Source organism: Manis javanica, chromosome 16, assembly GCF_040802235.1.
Source record: "Manis javanica isolate MJ-LG chromosome 16, MJ_LKY, whole genome shotgun sequence".
NCBI lineage: Eukaryota > Metazoa > Chordata > Mammalia > Pholidota > Manidae > Manis > Manis javanica.
The window spans coordinates 42,601,607-42,618,951 of NC_133171.1; the positions used below are offsets into that span (position 1 = coordinate 42,601,607).

General features: G+C 37.1%; 1 protein-coding gene across 2 annotated transcripts in view; it reads left to right on the top strand.

Annotated features, from left to right (window-relative positions):
• CYP39A1 (cytochrome P450 family 39 subfamily A member 1) overlaps nt 1-17,345 on the top strand; it is an 85,565-nt gene that overhangs the window by 48,841 nt on the left and 19,379 nt on the right. The window contains exons 8-10 of one of the 2 annotated variants that reach the window (XM_073225144.1): nt 11,944-12,077; nt 15,132-15,227; nt 16,100-16,188. In XM_073225144.1, coding sequence (XP_073081245.1) covers nt 11,944-12,077; nt 15,132-15,227; nt 16,100-16,188 — 319 coding nt within the window. The remainder of the gene's footprint in view (nt 1-11,943; nt 12,078-15,131; nt 15,228-16,099; nt 16,189-17,345) is intronic. The other variant, XM_073225145.1, reaches the window with a different exon arrangement.

Below are 17,345 nucleotides of genomic sequence, written 5' to 3' on the forward strand. Positions count from 1 at the left end.
ATTTCTCACTAAACTGTAATGTACATGTGCCATAATGTGTATGCACAGTAATGAAGAAAGTTAATATTTTATAAGAAAAAAAACCCCAAAGAATACATCTTTTTTCTCTATTAAAGAAAGATTGGGAGATAACACAGAATACTGATTTTTAAACCAATTTTTTGAAGGGCCTCAACACAATAAGCTTCTGCTTTACTTGATATGGTAGAACAAACTGTATTGTTTTCAAGAAAGGTGGAAAAATCTGATCTTTTGCATAGGTTTTCTCAACTCTATAGAGCTGCGCTGAGTGGCCCTCCTCTTGCTATTGGTCCATTTTTCATGACAGATACCGGGAGGAAGTAGACTATAGGTGACCTCCAGGGATCAGCCCTTTCTTTAAGTAATTCATTATCCTTTCCTTTGTCTCTGTCTCCGTCTCCGTGTGTGTGTGAGGAAAATCTTATTTACTCCCTACTTATATGAGGTAACCAATAAACACCACCTATTTTATAGCCTCAAATGCCATAACTCTAGAGTCATTCCCTACTATATACAGAAGGATCTGGGCATTTCCTCCTTTAAGAGGGAGAAAAGGAAAAAGGTAGAGAGGAGAGGAAGAGGGGGTGGGGAAGGACTAGAGATTGGAAGATTGTCTTCCCTGGTAGGCTGAATTATTAAAAAGCTCAACTCTCCTACACAAGGTAACCCCTTTTTTATTCCTCAGGCCTCACTACCTAATATCTTTTCCATCAGTTCCTCCCTTCATAAAAGCAAAACAGCCTCTCCCTTTCTTGACACAGTATTTTAAATCTGCTTCATTCCTTTCACATCTGCTCTAGAAAGTCATTCTAACTTGGTTTTTCCTATTAAAGACATTGATTGTGATGTGCTCTGGGTCCCACTGATATGGATGGGGTCTGGTCTCATGGCTCAAACTGCCTGGAGAAGGTCCAGCCCCAAACATGACATCACATTAGGGAAAACCTGGGCTTTATTGTGCAGAAAAATTAAGTCCCTCATAATTTGCACCTTAATTAAACAACTTAGCTCTGTGACCTTGTTTACTCATTAATTCTTCTATCATTTCTTTTCTTCCTATCCCTGAGATTTTTCATTTCTCAGTTCTAGTCTACCCCTGTTCTAGGCATTTCTCTCACTAACTCTTAGTCTGCAGGAATAGAGGGAAATACATATTTGGAGAAGGGAAAGGTCATTGGGGTCTTTATCTGAAATTAAAACTTAATTTTTCTTTCCAGTAATTAAAGATGGGTTTCACAATATATATTTTTTAATTCAAAAGAATAATAATTGTAGAAAGAATTTTACTGCTTTTCCCATTTGGGAGACAAGTCAACAAACAAATCTTCATCTCACTGAAAATTTCCAGAAGTCTGTAACCAGCACATTCTCACTACCTATAAATAACTGTTAGAGGGTCATTTGACATATAAAACCTATTATCTACTTCAGGACATTTTATCCACTCCTACTCTCTGTGCTAACCTTTTCCAGTGAATGTAGTTTTCTCCTGAGAAGGAAACACCAATTCTGTAAATATAGCAAAATATTCCTGGAACAAAACAGAGGTATAACTTTTTAATTGGATTTCAGAACATTACTTATATTGAAGTTTTTTAAATCCCTGAAAAGAAAGGAGGGCTGTAAAATACTCCTTCTTGTTCCCCCTCTAGAATATTAGAAATTCTTCACTATCTCTCTTTAACTCTGTCTCTGTTCTCTAAAAACTGACTTTGTTCAAGAGTTTACCTTGAGGTCTCTGGTTAAGAAAATATGACAGAAAACTAGTTTCCTGCCTTTATTCTCTGTGAGCAATTGATGCCATTGCTTCATTATTTTTGAGTAGAAGTCTTAGAAATACTGTATGTTTTTCAAAGCTATTACATAATTTCCCTAAGTAACAATCTAAATACTAGCTTTTACTATTTCATTTCAGTTTTTAAAGAAATTACTATAACATTTGGGAAGCAAATTTCTTAGCCAAATTTTGGTAGAAATCATTGGTTAAGGCTGTTATATCGGTTTCTTTATTTTTCAACTTTTATCTCATACATTTTAATCCCAGGTTCATGTGTATTATGACCTTTTGCACACGCCTTCATTTTAAATAGTTTAATTGGACTGCTCAAGAATATGAAAGGCAACCTCTGTGAAGGAACGCTTACCTCCCAGTGCAGAACAGCAAACAGAACTGAGAATCCATGCTTTTAAAAGTAAAGAAAGAGGTGGTGGAATGTGTAGGGGTGCACTCTGCAAACTTCAGTGGGAGTTCATGATTTGCTTTCCTTGGTGGTAAATACACCTGTCATTCACACGTGGGAAAGCGCAGGACTCCTCAGTGTTCAACCCCACTTGGCAACCCCGCCTTCAGTCTACTCAGAATTAAGTTTAAAATACCTGAATGACTCACCAATTAATTTTTTCCCTATCAGAACATGAATTATTTCCCCCAGATTATTAGTTAAATCTTTATGTAATGTTACTCCTGGACTATAGACACAGATTTTAGATATTATCTATTTATTTACTTACTTCCTATTTCTGTGTGTGTTTGTCTGAGGAGATGGGGTGCCCGGAGCTGCCTCTCAAAGAGTGACTGACTTTAGTGATTCTATTTGAGTCATGTTCCTTTTTTTTAAGTTCAAGAAATCATGTTTATGATTAACTTCGGAATTGAAGTTGCTTTTCTTTCTGTCTGGATGAGCCTACTCATCCTTTGAGGCTTAGCTGAAGCTCCAGCCCTAGGGGAGAGGGGATGAATGCCACTGACGCTTGAATCCTCTCTTAAGAAATTTATGTTCTAGTTACCTCTCTCCAGATATTATTTTGTGTCCTTGTGTCCAAACTCCTTTAAGATGGTGACTGTGTCCTTCTCATTCCTTTCTCCTCTCAGGGGAAGCAGTGGGACACAGTAGACAAGAGTAAGGGCTTTCAGTGTGGACAAACAGCTGTTCTGACACTTTCAAGCTTCATCCTTGGACACGTTAACCTCTCTGAGGCTTGATAGCTGGGAGGTAGTTACGGGGAATACATGAAGTGGTCCAAAGTATTTATGACATTATATGGTCAATAAATGAGTCAGTATTATTCTCTTCCTATCTCTTATAGCATCTACACTTGGGCTAGCATGTAACAGCTTGAAGCAAATTGATATTGAGTGAATAAATGGCTGAAGTAATAGAATTTCAGCCTATAACATATCCTTCACAAGTATCATTCATAGTTACTGTGTTATAGCATGCTTGTCCATGCCTGTGGAGTCCCATAACTATATATAATATTTTAGGAACACTTCTTTGCTATTTCTGAATGCAAGAATCATCCTTTCTTTTACTTGGTTTCAAATATCCTACGATTTGGTTTGACTTTCATTGCATTTATGCCAAGAGTTAAACAGATGGTTTCTTAATCTTACCCCAAATTACCCATAGCTTCTTCCCTGGCTGGCTGTCTTCTGTACTGGTCCCCATCTCCGTTAGGCTCTAGCCCTTTTCATGATTACCTTGGCATTCTTCCAGTGGAGGCTTCTAATTTTAGAGTCAAAATGTTGGAAGAACAAACCACAGATGTGCATTGAAATATGCACAGTGTGGGTACAGAGCCATTTCTAAGAGTTATAATAAGAAAGGTCTTTAACCTAAAGATATTTGAAAAAGTAGCATATTTCCTTTTCTTTTTCTTTGTCCAGTCCAAGAATGCTACCCTATTTTTCTAGCATCACACTGGGACTTGAGAAACTAAAAATATTTTATCAAAATATCATTTTCCAAATGTAATCTCCATCTTTCATACACTTTGTTTAAAAAATGATTGAAGCAGCAATGTAGGTGATACAAACAAACTTTATTAACACTTTGTGGAAGGGACAGTATCCTTTTGGAGATCTTCAAAGTAGGATGAAAAGCGGGAATGAAGCTTTTACAGGATAAAGAATAAAGAATGTGGAAGAACAAATAGACAATAATCTGGTTGTCTGGGGCCACATAGTCAACCTTGTTTGAGGAGAAGGAACAAGAAAATAAATGTAGAGCCCAGAGTTGGCTCGGTTGGGAATTAGCTGAGTGGATATACTGAATTTCTGGTGCATTTGCAGGGACATGAAAATTACCCAAGTTTTGGTTTGCTGACATGGTAACACCCTGGTCAGGAGCGGCTAGAAAGTTATTTCAAAGACTGATATGTCATAGTAGATCTTAAATACTATTTTCAACTCAAAACAAATCTATGTTATATAACACAAAACATTTTTACACTTTATAATTCAATTAGTCTAATAAGAATACTTAATAAAAACTTTTTTAAGGAGTTCTGAAACTTCACCATTAATAGAAAACAAACTTTTTCAGGGCTTGAATATGCATCAGAGTAGGTCACTTTAGAGGCACAAAGATATAACTTCAAACACAAATCCTGAATCTTGGTAGTCATCTGTGCTAGATCAAGTAGGAAAATACTCATTTTCTGTATCCTATAGCTACAGCAAAGTAAAATTCACCCACCCCCCCCAAAAAGAGGGATCTTTGGTGTCTTTGTCCAGTGTAAATGCTCTAAGTAGATTTTTAAAGAGAAAACAATTTTTTTTTTTGAAAAGTAAGATTTAGAATCTGAATTGTAGGTTACTGCTAATTTATTTGTCATGTACATTTATCAAGAGCCCTGGCTCATGGAGGCCACCTTGGTTTTCAAGACAAAGGTGGAACTGGGTTGAGCCCCATCCCAGAGTTCTAGGGATCTTTGGAGGGAGAAATGGGGGAGGTGGCAAGAGGTGGAGGCTTGGGTATCTTGTAGCTTTCTCTTGACTCCTGGCTCTTGCATTTGCTGATTTCTCCATTTCTACTCTTTTCCCTGGCATGTCTTGCCTCTTTTCTGTATTACCTTGCCTTACTGGATGTCACCCAGATCTTTATTTCCCCAAGTGTTAACTTAAGGTTATGTGTCAGCTGAGTTTATCAAAATATTAGACAAGGAAAGGGAAAATTACATTGTAGCCAGAAACAACTCAAAATCGAGTATTTGACATAAAATTGAATATTTCTCCTGTTCTTAAATGTCCCCTCTGCCATTCCCCCTTAGAGAATTTTGCCTTGGCCTTCTACCAGGTCCTCAGTCACCTGCCATTTGGCTGGGTCCCTTCTCTTCTCTTACATCTTTGCCTTGTCTTACTTACCTGGAAGGCGTTAGCCACTGACTCTCCCTTTGTCTCACCACAGGTATTCAGGCTTGGTCTTCTATTATATGTAATTAGTGGTTTTCTTTTTCTTTTTTTTTAATTCAAATACACACTAAAAGAATCTTGGATTCCCTAATGCATTTTTAATTTGACATGTAAAAATTGTTATCTTGTGTTTCAGTAATTGCAAAGGAGGGCATTTCTTTTATTTTATCTCATGCTTTTAGTCTATTTAAAATATTTAAATATGAAAAATTATAGATTCAGTTCACTCAGTTACGGGAAATGGCTGCCGATTAACCTAATTCCCAAGGCCAGTACTTATTATCAAACTAAGTAACCAATTCAACTTGTTTTCTAACAGAAAATATCTGTTTTAATTTTTTCAGTCCAAATAAACATGTTAATATGTGTTGCTATAACCCTCATCTCACTTTTGAATTCTAATTCCAAGATAAACACTTGGACAAACATGGAAACAGATATATGGTTTGTGTGCAGGGAGTAGTGGACAAAATAGATGAAGTAAGACCCATCTGCTTTCAGGATTTCTTTTCTGTGTCTGCTTTACTTCATCTTCAAGGACCTCTCCCTTACGAACAACTATGTGCTCTCTAATTGCCCTTTGGTTTGGCACCCAAGAGATTCTTGCACCACAGGGAAAATTCACCACAGTAAATATCAAGATGGCTGAAAGGCCAGGTTTCTATTGTAAACTGAAGAAAAAGGTGATTGTATTAGGAAAGTGACAAAAAAGAACTGGATCATGGTCTTTTCTTAGACAAACCAACTTTAGAGAAGGGTTAATGTGGAAGGTAAGTATCAGGAAATCGGTTTCCTTAACATTATATTTCCAAGTGCCCTCTGGGCTTGTGAATATAATTTGAGGGCCATGATGGTAGAGTATATTCTAAATAAAGATGTTTTCTTTTCCTGAGAGGTAGTCTATATTTTCCATGCTAGCCATATTTTGCAGGAGTTTTTAGATACTATGCTAGCCATTGTCCACTTGACTTGGTTATGTAAGAGATATGTGCAATGAAAACCATACAGAATTTATTATACTTGTAAAATTCAAATGCTGTAATAAAATCTGGGCTTCTGAGCAATAGGAGGTACAATGAGGAGCAAATCAGTATTGTCTACTTGATGCCTCTTAGTCAGAAACTGACAAGATTTTTCTGTATAAGACCAGAAAGTAAATATTTTAGGCTTTATGGGACATAACATTTCTGTCACTTTGCCATTATACTGTGAAAACAGCTACTGATGACATGTAAACAAATGAGTGTTGTATTGCAATAAAACTGTACTTATAAAAATAGGCAATAAGCTGGATTTTGCCTGCTGGCCATAGATTGCCAACCCATGCCCTCAGCTATGTCCTCATAAAGGGGAGAAGAGGTATAGGGCCCACTATGTGTGGCTACATGTAAGCTCAAGTCAGGACCTCCAAAGGCACATTGGCATCTCTTTAGATGAAGATAACACCTTTGTAGCTGTGACAACAATATAATTTTGGACCATTTTTGAAATTCTAGATGGTCAAAATTTCAGAGTTAATCATCCCATTATCAGGTTTTATGGTTCATAATAAGAAATAAAACTCCCCCATTTTGTATTTTCATGCTAATAAAAGCTACTGACTTTTGGTGTCAAAATCCATTCTGGATTTCTGATTTAAATCTTATTTTTCACCCAGCAAGTATGTTTACCTCCATTTTATTAAAGAGGTAATTTAAAAACTGGTAATAGCACTGTTTTAAACCCATAGTATTTAGTGAATAAAATCCAAGGATGTCTTCTGCTTGTTTAATCGAGCACAATGGTTCTCAAAGTGTGGTCCCTGGACCAGCACATCAGCATCACCTGGGAACTTGTCAGAAATTCAGAATCTCAGGCCCCACCTTGGACCTGCTGAATCAGAAACTGAGGTTAAGTTTAGCTGGAATCCTTGTTTTAACAAGCCTCCTAGGTGACAGGGATGTTTGAGGATGCTTAATGTTTGAGGAGCACTGGTCTAGCATTTACCAAGTTTTCAGTAAATTCTTATTTATTTGAAAATATTCACATTCTCCCTCATACATGTCTTTAGAGTTTGACTTCTCCTCTGCATCCCTCCCAGTGCTCTTATACAGACTAAAACTTCTTACTTGATCTCCCCTTCCACTATTTTAGACATTTACTCATACATCCACTTAATAAAAATGTATCAAGTGCCTACCATGTGCTAGGTACTGAGTTAGATACTGGAGATACATCAAAAATAGAAAGAACAAGATTCTGAAACACATGGAATCACATCCTATTTGGGGAGCTCAACAATAAACAGTCAGCCAAATTATCTTATATATTAATAGGAACTATAAAGGAAATAGATTGGCATGATAGTCATTAGGGACATGTTAGCTGAGCTGCTCAAGCAAGGGTTCCCTAAGCTGAGGTCTGAAGGGTAAGAAGGAGCCAGCCTTTCAAACAGTTGGAAACAGGCAGAAGAAATAATAATAAGTAGCATTTACGGAGTTTTACCAAGAGCCAGGTATAGTTGTAAAACTTTAACATATATTAACTCTTTAATTCCTAACAACAATCATATAGGGCAGATAATTTCAATATTCCCATTTTATAAGTGAGCAAACTGAAACACAGAGGTTGGACACTTTACAAAGGTCATATGGCTCCCAGGATTCAGTGTGGAATGAGATTAGAAGGATGGATAGGGTCTCACTTACCAAAATGAGAACTTTGAATTTCATTCCAAATAGCATTGAAGCCTTTAAGGATCTGCTAGGGTACTGACCTAGTCTGATTTACACAGGGATTGCAGAAGAGCCAGGTGGGAGCAAGAACACAATGGTCGTTATTACCATGGACCAGGTGAGAAACAATGGTGGCTTGGCCAAGAGTAGTAGCCATGAAGATGGAGTGATGTGAATGGAAGTAAGATCTAGTTCTTGGACAGAAACAACAGGTTTGGTGACTGATTAAATGGGAGTAAAAGGCAAAGGAATGAGTCATCGATGACTCCGAGGTTTTGGGCTAGAGCAACTGGTCAAACATTGCTACCATTTTCAGTGATGGCAAGACCAGAAGGAAAGGCTTTATTTCAGTGGGAAAAATGAAGGGTTCCATGTTGGTCAGTTTGTGCTTTGAGATGCTTTTTAAACATGCAAGCAGAGCTATCAAGCAGCTAGTCGGATAAAAATAAGCTGGAGCTCAAGAAAGTGATTAAGGCAGAAAATAAAGTTCTTGGTGTCCATTGATGGTGTTTTATAGCATAGGGTTTCTTTGAATACCCCAGAGAAAGAGTGTGGATAGAAAAGAGAGGAAGATTCAGAACTGCACCCTGGACGCTCCTGGGCACATTCAGAGGTTGGATAAAGGAGCCTCCTGTCATTAGCTCTGGCTTCAACTAGTGTAGGCAGACTACAACTTCAGTGGAGTGCCCTTGGTCTAGGTACTTCCTGCACTGAACTCTCTATTCCAGCCAACTGAATCCCGTTATTTGAATATGTCCTTTACTGTGGTGTATCTAATCCTTTGTTCAGATTCTACTTCTTCTGAGAAGCCTTTCTGACATCTCCTTACTTGTCCCCTACAACCCCAATCTGGACACTGTCACCACTATACCCCACAGCACATTGAACATTTTAATGTGATAACACTTATCACATGTTGCCTAATTTTAGTTCTTTGCCTTCTGTATCAGACTCTGACTCCTTAAAAGCCAGGGCTATTCCATTCATTTTCATACGCAGCACTTGCATTCTGCTGAGAGGTTCTCAATAAATATCTATTGAATGAATGATTGAAATTCCCCAGACCTGGTATCCAATTAGTATTAGATATGCTCCCAATCCATAGCTTTTCTCCCAACAAGGATTCCAGGAAAAAGAATAATGTGATTAGCTATGAAGCAAAATTAGGTCAGGAAGGGGTGGTTTCTAGAGTCTTTACTAAATTCACAGTAATCCTAATGGTAATAATAATAAATAAACACCACCTTGTATTGAATATTTACCACATGCTCTAGGCACTGCTCTAAGTTTGTGTGTTACTCATAAACTAATTCGTAAATTAAAACCTTAGAATTTCTCATCTAACACTACCTGGGCAAAGCATTTATCTACCTTTTTCCTAAATTTTTCTTCTGAATTTTTTTCTTAAAATTTATCATCTTTTTAAATGTAAAGATCTTCAAAACTTAAATTTCTTGTATCCCCCACAAATGCTTAGCACTTTGCTCTCCACTAAATGCCAAATAAATATTTGTTCACTTGATTTAGTAATGATACCTGATACATATGCAAAACAACCTCAGTCCTTTTTCAAATAAAGAACTTCTAATTCCAACCATGGCTTTTTAAAATTATTTTTCTGAAATAGCTTAGAAAGCACAGGGGTAGTTCAAGAAAAGTGTGAAGTAAAAATTTGATGCCAATAGCTTTCCATGGCTTATCAGTATAGTTTTCTGATGTCATAATTCTTTTTGTTCTTAATACCTATTTGTTGAATATTAGGCCGTATGCATGCCAAGACATGTGGTATATGCTGGTAATATTCAGACAAATTGGAAGCAGGCTTTGTTTTTTTGAAGGATTATCTTAGAAATGACCCATAGCCATTATCTACCTAAGTGTCTTTTGTGTCCTAGTTAAATAGCTAATGAAGATGCTTGTATAGCTAGTAGGAGAATATACATTCCACGTTCCACACAGTTTGCAAATATTGGTGCAAATAGCTATCTCTACTGTTATAAAGTCTATAAAATGCTAATATGTCCAGTGAATCACCTATGGCATGTTAACATTTCCCATAGTTAGTTGGCCATAAATCTTTTTTCTCCTTTAGACACCTTACAAATGTTTATTAGAATACAATTTGGAAAATTTGTGGTATTTAGGTTGTGAAGATGCAAAACTCATACATACTATTTTTCAGTCGTTGTTGTGGAAAAGCAAAAGTGTTATGAGAAAATGTCTGTGAAGGTTAAAACAACCCACAAGGCCAGTTGTCTTATTTTTAATGTGAGGTCATTTAGGCCTGAGTAAATAAGCAGAAGCTCTTAATAAAGAGCTTTATACATAAAGTACTGCATACCTCTATTTCATTGCTGAGGTTTTCACTCTCTCTTGGCCCAAGACAGAAGTCTACAAATTTTCTAGTCTCCAAATTTTCCAGACTGGCACTGAAGCCCATCTGCAGTATGGCCCTTGTGGATCTCACTGTCCTGTCACATTTATCCCACCTTCCAGGCAAACTAGACACATTGCCATGTTCTGAACATACCTGGGCTTTCTGCAGTCTTCCTTTTGTTCTTCTTCTTTCTGTTGCCTGGAAATCCACTTATTCATCTCCCCAAGTTGATGTTGGACCATTTGTTAATTTGATATGTAGTTACTGTGTTCCATGTGAGGAACTAATTATGGTTGTAGTATTAGAGAAAGATACTCAGGATATTTTGTTTTTCCTTTAGTTGAACATGAACCCTCCATGCTGTTAACTATTTTAGAGTATCTTTCCATGCCTGGGTGGTGTTCCAGTTAACTGTGCTTGTCTCTTATGTCCTACTAGACTAAGTGTGTTGCAAGAATGCCATAGCTGTTGTAGCCCGAGCAGAGCCTAAATCAGCTTCTGGCCCTTACTCAGTGCTGAAGAATCTGTCAAGATGAATGGAGTGCCTAGATGTCCCATGGGTATTTGTAGAATCAGAGCTCAAAAACTCTGGCTCCCAGACTCCACTAACCAAAAATAATTGCGTTTGGCTACTCGGGAATTCCATGTAGTTAGACAGATAAGGTTTCCCAGACAGAACCCACCTAAAGCTCCCCTGCAGAATGGGCTTGCTTGAGGACCAGCTTCATCCAGAGTCGGAGAGGCAAGCTGGAGACCCTCCCTCCCACTCTCACCCACTCATTCCCAACATAGTCAGGAAGCAATGTGAAAGTTGACTAATTAAACTGACAATCTTCTCGACTTTTATTAAGCAAATACTGTTCAAAACCAAATTGAAGGCTGAGTTTCTTTTAAGAAATTTTCAAAATGCAAACGTTTTACTGGAAATACCATTAACTAAAATGTCTGATTTGACTTAAAGGCCCTGACCATACTTTGAGTTATAAAAAGATTGACCCCAGTATGTTTTCAAGTGCCTTCAATCTAAATATAAGCTAAGGTATGCGTGTTACATCAGGAACATTTGACGCACCTGTGTTTAGAGGGCGAGCTCATCATTCCAGATGTGGTACGCGTGCCCCATTGTGCTTTCCTAATTCTTCTTGGGCCTTCTGAAATATATGATTAACAAATCAAAGGCAAAACCATAATCAGCATTGAAGAGGTGGGAGAAGTAAACCAGGTGGTTCTCAGATCTTTTACTTTGTGTGCTTGTTGTCAGTCTTTTATTGCTGCTGCTTTAAGTGGAATGAGAATTTGGACAAGAAAGAATGAAGTGAGTAAAAATTGAACAGCTTTCCAACGGGGCCTGTCTCAGTCGTTTGATAGCTGTAGGACTGTGAGAACCAAGGTGGGGTACCATACCGCCCATTGTGTCACAGTAGTCACCAAGAGTTTGGTTTTTTATGCCATACATTTTATTTTGGTAAGAGAAAAATGTCAAAAAGAAACAATTAATTACTAAGCTTGGCATGCAAAAAGCAATAGTAATATTAATACTTGCCTCCAGAAGCAGTATTTAACCTATGTTGATGAGCTTGCATGAAATTACTTTCTGACCTCTTAAAGTCCATCTTTTTTAAAAATTCTCTTTATAGGTAAAGATAAGATTGAAGTGTCTGAGGATGACTTGAAGAAACTCCCTCTAATTCAATGGTGTGTTTTGGAAACGATTCGTTTAAGAGCTCCTGGTGTCATTGCTAGAAAAGTGCTGAAGCCAGTTAAAATTTTGGTGAGCTTTGGTTTGATTTTAAAAGAATCAACCTGCTAGAAAAAAACACATATTTTGCCCATATATTATTTGATAATTCCTCAAGTTCCATTAAGCAGTAAGTGACCCTGGAACAGATTACTACCAAGAAATGCTCAGCAACATATTATTAGTATAGATATTTATTAGTTGGTGAATGTTTTAACTAAAACATAATTCTGTAATAATCATTTTGCCTATGTGATTTTGTATCAGAATTAGTAAAATGCTATTTAAATCAAGCAGGTAGATCAAACATCTCTCCTCTTCTGACCCACCCAGCAAGTATTTCTGAGCAGCAAGAGGCTGAAGAATGCAGGGTATGAGGAAAGTTCTTTTGGATAACCAGAAGACAGTCTCAGGCCACAAGTTGCAGATATGGGAACAGATAGCAGGAGTGCCATGGGTGATAGCAACTGATATTAGCAATCAACAGCTGAGTGAGGGAAAGGGATCCTTTCTGTGGCAAGGTGGCAGAAAATTCTCAAGTGCTCTATGAAAGGTATGTGCAAATGGCCAACTTTCAATTCAATATTCTGTAAATCAGGCAGAACAAAATATTTTTTACAGAATGATTTGACTTAACGGTCTGCATTATCCAGATAGATCATATTTAGTCAGCCCTCCACTCTCATTAGCTTTCCTTATACACATTGAGAGTGCCTGGATATAAACCAAGAAAAATGTGTAGTAGTAGAACACTAAAGATAAAAATAAATAAATTTTATAAAAGTTGCAAATCCAAAGGAGACATAGTTTATTTAACTGATTTACATCTATTATATGTAACACTTACTGAACTGATCTTACATAAATTATAGCAGTTAGTTTTAGTGGGATTTTAACAGTTTTTGCTTTTAAAACATCAAATTATTAATTCCTTTAAACTCTGAGTATAAAAGGCTGTGCTTTGAGAGGAAACAGACAACTTGGTGCAGTTGAGTAGAGCAATGTGTTTATTACTCAGAATATTGCTATAATTTTTATTGAATTTTTATTAGGCCTTATTTCTATTCTGGCTAATAGATAATTAGTTGAATTATAGAATAGTTATTTATCTGCCTGTGGGTATCTTGATTATTATTTTAAGCATACAAATCCTGTATATGTTTTGTTAGATTTATACCTAAATGTTTCAGTTATTTTGCAGCTTTTGTAAATGACATTTTAAAAAATTTTTTAATCTCTCTTCCTTCTGCCTTCCTCTCTCCCCCATCCCTTCTTCCTTTCTTCCTTCCATCCTTCCTTCCTTTTCTTTGTAGCACATTTATTTTCTTATGAAAGATGGTAAAGAAAAAATCAGCAATATGATTTCCCTCCTTTTCTCCCTTAATTCTTTCCTTTTTTTCTCATTTCCTTTTTCTTCGGGGTTTTTTTTTTTTTACCCTGAAATCCTTCTCCTTTAAAGTTCCCATTTCATCTCTGCAAATTATGCCCGTGACCAAAACAGGAAGAAAAAACATAGGGATCCTCCTATACACCTTGTAGATATTTTTTTCCTGTTGCTTCCGCATGCGTTTTCTCTCTCTTGAGTTCCAATGTGGTTTATGTGGCTTTAGCCCACTCGGTCCTGGACTTCTCTGACTTGTTGTGCTATTTCATTAGCTGAATATATGAGATTATCACAGGATAATTTTATAATAACATTTTTTTAATTTGTCACAAACATTTTCTTCCCAGACCCAAACCAAAAACCTTTAGGCACAGGCCACCGCCCAGTCAATATGATGCACTTCTGAAATTGTGTTCTGTTTGGCTTCTGCTACCCTAACCTTCAGTATTGTTATGCTGTTCATTTATCTTTTTTTTTGCTTTTTTTGCCCCAGTTCCAGCAGAGGTAGAATGAACAGACAGGATTGGGATTTCACAGGTCTCTTTCTACTTTAAAAATGGTAAGGGGGCACCAGCAAAGTGTCACTCTTTTCCCAGTTTTGGATCTGACTCTCCAGCAATCGTGGTACTGAAATTGTCAAACTCAAGCATTATTCAGCCCCTTTGAAACCAACAGAGGTTCTCCTGGGTTAAAAAAATGATGACCCTTCCACTCCCTGCAACCATAAAAGACATATTTTGAATTGTAAGGTGCTAATGTCCTATAAACACAAACTTAAAGTAGGTGTTTGCAAATATCTTGAGGACATTTCCGAATCATGCAGGGTTCAATTGATGTGGCTTCCAACTTTGGCAATGGAAGGTCCTAATAACATGTCTTCACCCTAGTAAAGTTGGTAGCTATTTAGTGATTATATACTGTGGGAGAGCTCCTTGTTCTAGGTTCCTGAACATGGTGATGCAAGGGTGATTTTATAAAATGGTTTTTAGTTCTTGGCATAGTTTCTATATCATGAACACCTATTATAGCATGAATGGAGGAGGATCTTGCAGATTCTGCTACTTGAAGCAACACTGCTTTTTCTCAGTCCCCTAACCACCGTGACCTCAAACACAAAACCAATTAGATAAATGCACAGCACTTGCTTTGTCCTATGTGTCACTAATCAGTTGTCTTCATACTCTTTCTGCCCTAACAGCTGCTGCTGGAGTGAAAATAAAAATGCACTACCCTGCCCTGACATTATCGTGAGTGTCCCCAGGGATGGACACCCACTGCCCCTGTCCTCAGTGCTACTGTGGCCAGTGTCACACCTCAGAGTTAAACTTTGCTCTTCCACAACCTGGCGATCCACTGTGGTTCCACCGTCAAGAAAACTTGCTGCAAACTCCAATATCGAACATCAAAAGCTGCAATAGAGAGAACTTATTCTAGTTTCTCAATTTTTCACATTTCTCTAATATTTTCTTCTGTGTAACCAAATATATATATATATATGTGTAACTAATCATCAGAATTGAGACCAGTCATTTGAAAATAGAAATGGTCATCCAAGGCAAAAGTTAGATTTTCTATTGATTTATGATAAAGTGAAGATGTGTTCTCCACAATATAGTTGCAGCATTATTTTTATTTAATGACCCAAACTCTCTTTAAAGTAGATTTCAAAAAATGACCTTGAACCATTTTTTTTTAAATCATAGAATTACACTGTTCCTCCTGGTGACTTGTTGATGTTGTCTCCGTTTTGGCTACACAGAAATCCAAAGTATTTTCCTGAACCTGAATTGTTCAAACCTGTAAGTTATCTCTTTCATTATACACTGTGCTTTGATTTTAACTTCTCTTATGCCAGGAGTATGAATGTGTAAATTAACTAGGCCTGTATCATTAAGCAGTCATGTTCTCTGGTAACTAAGAACCAAGTTGGCTACAAAGTACAGATTAGACTTTCAGTACAGATAGTACAGCAGTGACAAATCAAATAAAAAAGATTTTGAAATAATCTTCACCAACTTTAAAATAAATTTTTATCTGAAACCAGCAGGTCATGTTAAAGTAAATATGCCTGGTTTTGATAGAAGATTTATTTCATATTCTTCAGGCAGTTAGCTCCTGTTGTTGGTTTCTAAGGAATAGAAGAAAATAAAAAATAAGGCAAATTAAAACTGTGCTTTGCTATTTCTTAAAAGTGGAGAGTTACCAGGCTGAATGGAATCATAAGAGGTCTTTTAGTCTATTCTCTGCCTTTAGATAAAACTGTCAAAAATGGCATCCAGATGTATCCATTCTGCAGCCCAAGTTTTTTCCAACAGGCAAGACTGTCAGTGTCTCTTATTATTAAATTTATTACCAAGGGCAATTTTATGTCAGAGCCTGAGACCTTCTTACAAACATTTCTTCCTCTTCTGAGGTCAGTTCTGTGGTTGATTTACATTATCATCTACATTTACCACTTAACAGAATTCTTTTGAAACCCTTTTATTTACTAATTCACATTACAAAAACACAACTATGTCTGATATGAATAACAGGTTGGAAAAAATTACCAACAATGTTGTAACTTTATATGCGAGGATTAGCTGTGCAAGGTCATTTTTAGCCTAGAGAAATTAAGTTAAGCTTATTTATATTAGGCTGATTTGGGGAAAAAAATGCTTTCTTCCCACAGGAACGTTGGAAAAAGGCAAAGTTAGAGAAGTATGCTTTCTTGGACTACTTCTTGGCATTTGGAAGCGGGAAGTACCAGTGTCCTGGAAGGTCAGTGAGACAGCTGGGCCACATTTATCCAGGAGTCTGTAGAAAGATGATGGCTCCAAGTGAGAAAGCTTTGGCTTAATCTCTTTTCTTTATTATCAAACTACAGGGAAATTCAAGGGACCTCATTTTATTTGGCTGGCCAGTTGTATTGTGTGATGTCTTTGTGGAATGTGTAAAGTGACTTCTGAATGGAGCTCTCATAAGAACAAAATATTACAGTTGCAATGCCAGTTGAAAGCAGGGTTTATGTTTCAAATGTTCAGCTTTCATCTAAGGATAATTGGTAGTGGTTTGAGTTCTACCTTTTTAAAAAATAAAGGCAGAAGTATAATATTTCTTTAATTACAGTGTCATCATGGACATTTGCTGGGGTTACAAAACATCTTTAGCTTGGAGCATAGCAGCAGTTTACTGAACAGTTTTTGTTTATTGGGGTAGTTTGGTTCCTGTCATGCAGGCCTCTTCAGTGGCACGCTCTGCATCATCTCATAAAAGTTACTTTATGTTTGTTTATTCAAGCAGAAACTTTTTCGAACATCTCACCTGTGCCAGGCCCTCTGCTAAGTATAAGGAATCAAGCACTGAGGAAGGTGAACTTCATAAACTCACATTCCACGTTAAATAAGACCCATTTCTTCACTGCTGATTCTGTTGGCACCTGTTTGTAGCAAAATCTCACTCAGTGAATGTAAGAAAGTCTTACATCAGAAAAATTGCATTTTTAATTTAAGAAGTCAGTCATCCTCACTGTTTGAACAGCAATGTCAGTCCATATTTGCAATTGTGACTTACTCCACAGCATCCACTCTACTCCTCTGTTGTTTGACGTTTTATTTTTTATACTGTCAGCATGCTTAGTAACTTATACCTCCCCAAAATGCGTTTAATGAGCCTTATCCAACCATGGAAATCTTATCTTCCTTTTTAGAAGTTACACTAGAAGCCTAAGTGTAAGCAAATTGATGCCTCGTGTTTTCCTGGAGACAACTGTTTGTCCTGGGGTAGGTAGTTGACCTGAACTGGCCAATCAGACTGAAAGGAGAGATTTTCTTCCATCGTTAGGAGAAAGGTCCCCTTTGTCCTTTTCCATTGGAGGAAAACAAGAAAGCTTATAATCATAGTTGTTACTAGAAGGAAATTCAAGTGGAACAGCCTCA